We start from the raw sequence: 8,101 nt of genomic DNA, 5'->3' as shown, positions 1-8,101 counted from the left end.
AAGCTCCACAAATGATAAGATAAACATTTCTTTAAAATCACTCTTGACATTATGCTGCCTTCTACTACTAATTTGCTGCATTAAGATGGCACAGTGTCTTTTATTTTGAAAGGATGTCTCATAAGCCTCTGTCAAAAATTATAAACTGTTTCATATTTTTAAAGTAGACAATTTTGTCTTCGTTTATTTTTTTTTTTCCTATGGCCAAAAAACAATAGTTGATTTATATTTTTTATAAAATTAAAATAAAATAAAAAGGAATCAGAGTCTTATTCTGTAAGGAAGAAACTAAGACTTTGTGGCTCCTAAATCAGCCTGAATGGTTCTTAACGTGTTGAAGGATGCAGACTTCTGTTTTAATGGCATTTTTTTCCCAATAATAAATGTGTTATTGTTAATCTACAGTGACTGCAAACCTTTTGGAGGTGATTGTATCCACAGACTTCTCTGAAACACGTGTTATAAGGCCAGACTTCATAAATGTTTTCTCAGTTGTAAAGCTGACGATTGCGGGTGGAGAGCTTTAAATTTTTTATTCATGCCTAACCGGTTAAGAAAAGCTCCAGGAAAAAAAAAGAAAAATCTAATGGATCCTGCTGAGTGAATCAACATGATTTATGAATTAAACATACAACTTATTCTGTTTTTTTCCCACCATCTGCTCCCGTTTTACAAACCCACTGGGCTGTACTTCATGTCCTCTGGTTCATGTGTCCTTTTTGTGTGTCCAGGTGCTCAGCAACAACAACCAGCTGCATCTGAAGTCCGTGTCTCAGGCGGATGCGGGGCAGTACGTCTGCAAGGCCATAGTTCCCCGCATAGGAGTGGGCGAGACCGAGGTTACGCTCACTGTCAACGGTCAGTTCATATCCATTGACTTTGCATTAATAACATCGCTGATCTCTGCAGAAACCATAGAAATGTGTCGAGCAGATCTTCCCACTCACAGCAAATCCATGAATCTGTGTCAGACTGGAAGGATGAGTAATGAAAGCATGCGGACTGTTGGTTAAGCCCTTTCTCTGGACTTTTTTCAAAGGCAATTCTTGTCTGTCATCTTGCTATTTCAGGCCAAAAAAATGTGTGCGGAAAGGCTGAGTCTAATTCCCCAGATAATTCAGAGAGCAATGATAACAATTACTGCTTCTCATATGTGCTGACATGTCAGATATGGCCAAATTCTGCTGAAATCAGGACCCCACCACAGTCATTTGTGATGTAGGGCCGGCCCTGGGCATAGGCGACCTAGGAAACCGCCTAGTTGCAATGATTTCTTTTTTTTTCACATTTTAACACACCATTCATTTTGTGTAAAAATGTAAGAAAAAAAGTTAGTGACTAAAACCATGAAAAAAAATGTATTAAAAATTAATTTTGCCTGGTGCTGACGCAGCCCCTATCAAAGCTAGGAGGGGGGAGGAGGAGGGGTGTCCGGTGTTATCTGTTAGTTCTTCTTATGAAAAGTATGAAAAAGCAGCAAAACAAGCCCTCAAGGACAGCTTTAAGGTAAGAAAAGAAAGGAAGAGGAGGAAAAAGCTGACTCAAAGCAGAGTTTTGTCTGTTTTATTTACATTCAATTGCTTGGAACTCTCTCTTTGGTCGAAAAATACTCTTGTTTTTGGTCGTAAAAGAAAAAAAGAAACTAGAAATCTAGTTTCTTTTTTTCTTTTTAAACAATGGAAATCTTTAAACCTTAGACACTGAAGATGTCTATTAAAATTCTATGCTATTAACAATCTCATTTTACTTTCACTTATATATTTTACAGTGTGTGTGAATATCTTCAAAATATATATGTACATTATGAATGTATTTCTAAACAAATATGTCTAAATGTGTAAACTCAAAATTGAATTGAATTGAGAGGATTGAAAGAAACAAAAAAAAATCTGAATCATAGTCAGAAGCCATAATAATTATAGCAGTTCATCACAAACATTGTAGAGGTATTCAAAAAAAGCTGCAATTATAAGCAAAAACATTCAGATAATGTTTAGAATCCATTTGTATACAACTATACAACTGATCTTTTGTGTTTATGTGATATTAAATTTGATTTAATCAATTAAACTGTTTCTTTTTATTTACATGATAATTTAAGTGTAATTATTTTAGTTCCTGTGCTTTTGATTTTTAGAGCCACTGCTACTGTCTTCCATTGCAAAGGTTTGGGGTTTACGGCTCGGCAAGGATCAAGTATTTTTGTGCTAAATCTTTTTTAAGTAATTGTTATTTAATTCTTGAGAATTAAAATTAAATAAAAACTAACGCACAGGATTAATGAAAAAGCATTAACATGTTAATATCTAGTAACGCAGTCCTTCACTTTAACTCGGCGGTTCAGACCTCCACAGCGTGCGTTAAAACATTCCGTTGGGTATTATCTCGCTTATGTCATGGTCGCAAAAGAATAAATATTCAATCATTTTTTAGTTCTTGATTCTTGCTATTTGTGTGGTGTAGATCATTTTTTTCACAAAAAGCGGACTATTTGATCCATGATCCGGTGCCATATTGTATAAAAAATGTTTTACTTGGTAAAACATTGTGATTAATTGTGATTAATGCCAAATCAAAAGCGCGATTAATCGGATTTTTTTGTAATCAATTGACAGCAGGAAGTAAAAACTTCATTGATTCCTGGCCCTAATAAAAACTTATTTTAACATATTCCAGGCAGCTACAGTGTTTCTTTTTTGCAGGCAGTGATATTCGTGTGTGTGTTGGGGGGGCAGAAATCACGTTTCACCTAGGGCGCCATGCAGCCCAGGGCCGGCCCTGATGTGATGCTCAATCTTAGCAGAGCTATTTCTACTTGACCAGAGCAAAGTCACAGTTTGTAACATCAGTTGGCTCCTGACAGTTAATTGCATGCGACAGCTTTTGCTGGGTTCAAACATCACTTGACACTCGGCTAAACATTGTCCCGCCACTGATACTCATCACAGAGCTTTGCATTTACAGCTCCACATCCGATTTCCGCCGCCAGTATCACGGATGCAGCACTGAGCTCATGTATCTTGCATGATCGGGACGTCTCAGCTAAACTCCTCACAGCGGTGGAGTTACATCAATAGAACTCTTATTCAGCTTTGTCTGCGTAAGCTGCAGCTACCATTGCACAGTTGCTGCGTTGACATTCTTTCTTTCTTGCACTGTGATGGGAAGCGACAGCATCGCTTTGAGCTGCTTTTCACCCACTGCTGCCTCTGAACTGCACTGGTTCACAGTCAGCAGGATGTTTCAGGTCATCAAATCATGAGATCATGGTTGAAAATATACAATTTCCCCATCTTAATTGGTCAAAAGCCTATTTTTAGTCATTTTTGCCTTAGAATGTTAGCTCTATTGAATGTTTTACTTTGGTAAAAACGGTCAAATTAAAGATTCATCATTTGAGAGCAATTTAACCCTCTAACACCGGAGCCCCAGTGTTTATATTCTTTGATTTACTGTAGATTTTAATTGTTTACAAAGTCTACTGGAATCGCGTTGATCCTGTTAATGGTTGAAAAGTTACAGTATGTTAAAGATTTTGTGTTTTAGCGTCACTGACGACGGTTCACATGCTTAAGGGTTAAGCACACACCTTGGCATGACATTATGAGAGCTTTACCGCCATGAATCCAGCGTGCAGCAGGATTGATGAAGACCAACATGTTAGCACAGATGGCTTAATGCAAAAGGATGTTTGACCCTGAGGAAATACTAATGTGAGGAGCAGTAATTGACTTGCCGAGAAAGCTTGTTAAGGGGAATACTTATACTCAGCTATAATGATTTAATGTGATGCGCTGATGTGATACAGTAGAGCATCCGTTTCAGGAAATGAAGCATTGTAATGGATCTATTCAGCAGCATCACAGTCTCGCGCTGCTGTTTTGGGATTTCCAAGCTTTCTAAAGTGAAACCAGTCTATGGGGTTAAAGACAAACTCCAATAAAAAATCCTGAAATCATGATAGAAGAAATATATAAAATAATTAAAGATTAAAATTGTATTTCTGAGTATTTCTTTATTTAAATCATTATAAATCAGGAGCAGATGAAATCCGGTGTTTTGAAAAAGCTCAGATGTGTCACGCAGCAACTGAAATAGGCGGACTGAGGTCTCTGTCATCCACTCCAATTCTAGATCATCCATTTGTAGACAAATATATCCGTAAACGTCTTCATTTTCCTCGTTTGAGCTGGAGGCTAGACCAGAACTGTGCAGCTGGATAACTCCAATATTGTTCGCTGTTTTTTTTTGCCATGCTAATGTTAGCTTGGGCCTGTAATATTTTGTAAGCTAGCGGGAAAGAGTGTAAACAAAGGGATGCTGGGATATCAATGTAGGGTTACTTCCAAGAGCCCCTCCCACATCACAGAGGCAAATCTTTGATAAACTCTGGTAGCTCTGCAAAAAACTGTCTTAAAAATTGATAATCATAATTAAAAGACCACTGGGAAGGATTTAACAATGGAACCCATATACTATATTGTATTTTTATTTATAAATTTAAAAAAATGTAAAAATGGTTTCAAAATTCAAAGAACATATTGTTATTTTAAAGAAATATTATATTAACAATTTTAAACGTAAAAGAAATATTGAAACAAAGAAAAAATAAATAAAGTTGGAATAAAATTAAACTTTAAGAAACATAAAGGCCTGTATTTCTGAACAAAAAAAGTAAAATTTGAAAGTGGGAGAAAATGAAAAAAGTAGACATTTTAAATAAAAAATAGCAGCTGTTACAAATAAAGATTATTTACTTTGGAACACTTTTATCGTGTTTTTTTTTCATTACTTTGAGTTTCAAATTAACCTTTTTTTTCAATTTTCAACATTTCTTTTAAGTTTAGAATATATATATATTTTAATCCAATTTTTTCAATATTCTGTCAAGTTTTCAATTTGTACTTTTGAGTTACTTATATAATTTTCTTGCTTTTTTTTGTAATATTCTCTTTAAGCTGGTCCTGATTTATACGAGTCTACATGAAAAATACATTTCCCAAAATGTGAGAGATTGGATAGATTTTTCTTCTTTGAAGTGATCTTGCTGACTTTCACAGCACAGCTTTCAAATCCAAAGTTAAACATTTATACCGCACGGCTGTAATACCACTAAATGCTTCATAGCCTATTGGCTTCTCTTAACCAGCGTTTTCCTGCCTTCCTGTGTCTCCGTCTCAGGCCCCCCTATCATCTCCAGTGATCCGGTTCAGTACGCCGTCAGGGGGGAGAGAGGAGAGATCAAGTGTTACATCGCCAGCACACCCCCACCTGATAAGATTGTAAGTCCACGCTTGGAAGTCGTAATCTGCTCCAGAGATGCTTGACCTTTTCAGATTGCATCTGCCTCGTACCAAATCCAGATCGCAGCTCTTTGTCCAGCTGGAGACGGCTGGCTCTGCTCAGCTTCTGCCACTCAGGCTAAAAGATGGGCTGGAAGCGACAGTGCCGTTTCAGTGCGTCACACCGGGACAGTCTGTTCCCTTCACTGAACAAGAAGGTGTGACTCATCAAAAACAGCTGCTTCTGCGTTTGGGTCAAATCATAGAGGAGACCCGCCGCACACAAACCTGTGAGAGGTGCATGCACGTAAAAAAAGATTCAAGGAATATCTGAAAGCAGTTTGTCATTTTACTGGAGTATTTTAAAGTCATCTAAAGTTTGAATGACTTCAGGTAAGTGCAGTAAATCTGAAAGCAAAGTTATCTGACTGTAAAAAATCAGTTTAATCTCCCGGGCTTTAGTGTCTGATCTGCAATCGTTCTTTGCAGAAAATCGAAGCCAATTTCTCTCACATCTTTACTGTCAAAAGACTGAGAAAAATAATGACTTCTTGGAGTTCTGGATTTCCATAAAAATAAGGCCATTTTTTAAAGGTGCATCTGCAAAAATGTGTCACTTTTTGATGTTATTTTAAAAACTCTACAATCCAGTGACATTAGCTGCATTTAGTTGAAGGTTTTTCAAGAGTTCGCTCTGACCAATCAGCAGCTACCGGGAGAACAGCGCATAAAATCAGATTAACAGGGATGTCAAGTCTGTTATTTTGTAATTCCCCACTTTGAAATTACAAGTTATGTTAAAGAGATAAGTGCATGTGATTATGCAAAACAATGATGCAAATAAAAGTAGCTGACAGTGTTACTTAGCATTTATTGAACTCTTGGTGTTTTAAACAGCATGGATGGCTAGTTTTCTAGAGTTCGTGCTCGAAATAACCGAGTCGACATGCGCTCAAATGTTCGGATCCCTCATCCCTGAGAAGACATCGCCTCACTAACATGATTAGCCGTGTTAGTTCATTATATTAGCCACATTAAAGTCACATTAAGAAATTTTGCATACCGGATTAGACGTTTATAATGTGCAGATTTTTGGGGGAAAACATGTTTTTAATGCCTCTAAATTACAGGAATCGACACAAACGTTTGTGTTCTGATTGTAATCCTTTGCATTCACTTATGGAGTTTTTGTGGCAGAAAACTTTGCATTTGTGGATCATTGTGGGGGGATCTGGTCATACATGTCAAACCAAACATGTGTCATGACATCCCTGACTGTTTGGATTCAGTACTGGCAAATCGGACTTCAGGGTAACAACGTGTGTGAAGATATGTGTGTATATATATATGAAAACATCTACTAACACACCGATCACTGTACATAAGAACTGGACTGAGGGAGTGTGACATCACCCATAGAAAACAACCGACTTTCAGCTTCAAGAACATTAAAGTCAGTTCAGTCGCCATTTTTACAGATGCCGCCATTTTGAAACCAGTAAGTAAGCAGTGATTGGTCTGAGTCAATATTTCTACGGCAACCGCTCTCACCAATCAGGAATGAGCTCGTTAGAAGGCCACACCCCTACCATTTGAAAATGGGCTACACTGCACACTAAATCTGTCAATCAAGATAGCTCAACTTTTCTTGAGGCATCTGATCATTCAGTTCACAACTTGAATATCTAAAACAAAGATTATCAGGAACATGTTAAAATGTAGCAGAGCAAGAACACTAGAGAAGGGTCATTAACAATAACAATAATCACAATAAGGTGGGGGCCGCAAATGGTCCGCTGGCCGCCAGTTTGAGACCCCTGACTTAGATGGTTTATAAAAAATAAATTAAAATACTTTTTTTCTTCACATGAAGCATCTTTTAATGCATTGTGGTTTACATTCACCAATCTAGTTCTCCGCAGAGATTTACAAGGAACTAGACTAGGAATTGGAGATTCAGACATTACTATTAAAAAGCGAACACACTATATATTGCAATAAGAAGTGAGTAGTGAAGAAAATTGGAGTTATTTTGCCTTTCTGTGACGGGTACTTCCTATTTGGAAGGCATGGGGAAAGGAATCCCTCTGTCCAGTTTTCATCTACAGTCATCTAAGTAGAGGCTTCATTTATTTCACACACAAATCTGTGGTTTTAAAAAACAAACTTTCCAAAAAGAAACATAAATTCTGATAGGCCTGTTAATCAAGCTTCCTAACAATTATATTAACGATGTATTTGTTTTCCCCCACTGCAGATTCTTTTGGTTGCAGCTAAAAAGTTGTTTTTGGACCGAACAATTTGTTCACCAAAGAAAGTGGCGATTGAGTTTCCTCCTGAATTGGTTGTAGCGGCTGCAGCGTTTTCCTTCCTTTGTTGTTGATAGCAATACTTGTTAAAGCTGCGATTAAATACAAATTGATTGTAACACAGGTTCCAATAGCAGCAGTATAGGATGGAATGGGAAAGCGAAAACAACAAAAAGCTCATGACTCGGAAAGAGAGCAAAAACTATACATGCAGAAATAAATCTATTAATGCCATTTGAGTTTATGGGCTGGAATGAATAAAAAAAGGTTGCGGAGGGAGGGGAGGAGTGAGAGGAATGGATGCAGAGTTAAATTTTGTACCTTTCAGCGTCAATTATCCAATTGTGCAGTGCCAACATGACAGAAATCAGAGCTTTTAGAGAGCTTCAGCCTTTCTCTGCACAGGCAGAGCTCAGAGCGTATAATGTGATACGACATTATAGCCCAGGCTTAATGCACAGACATGGGGACTTATAAAATATGGAGTGTGCTGCTGTGTGTGGTGAGGCA

At 37.4% G+C, this 8,101-nt stretch overlaps 1 protein-coding gene across 2 annotated transcripts in view; it reads left to right on the top strand.

The window, feature by feature from the left end:
* The window catches only part of kirrel1b (kirre like nephrin family adhesion molecule 1b), a 128,856-nt gene that overhangs the window by 103,139 nt on the left and 17,616 nt on the right, over positions 1–8,101 (top strand). For both annotated transcript variants that reach the window (XM_024279413.2, XM_024279406.2), the window contains exons 9-10: positions 732–858; positions 5,182–5,282. In XM_024279413.2, coding sequence (XP_024135181.1) covers positions 732–858; positions 5,182–5,282 — 228 coding nt within the window. The remainder of the gene's footprint in view (positions 1–731; positions 859–5,181; positions 5,283–8,101) is intronic.

Source organism: Oryzias melastigma, linkage group LG17 (genome assembly GCF_002922805.2).
Source record: "Oryzias melastigma strain HK-1 linkage group LG17, ASM292280v2, whole genome shotgun sequence".
Taxonomy (NCBI): domain Eukaryota; kingdom Metazoa; phylum Chordata; class Actinopteri; order Beloniformes; family Adrianichthyidae; genus Oryzias; species Oryzias melastigma.
This window is presented reverse-complemented; position numbering and strand designations above follow the sequence as displayed.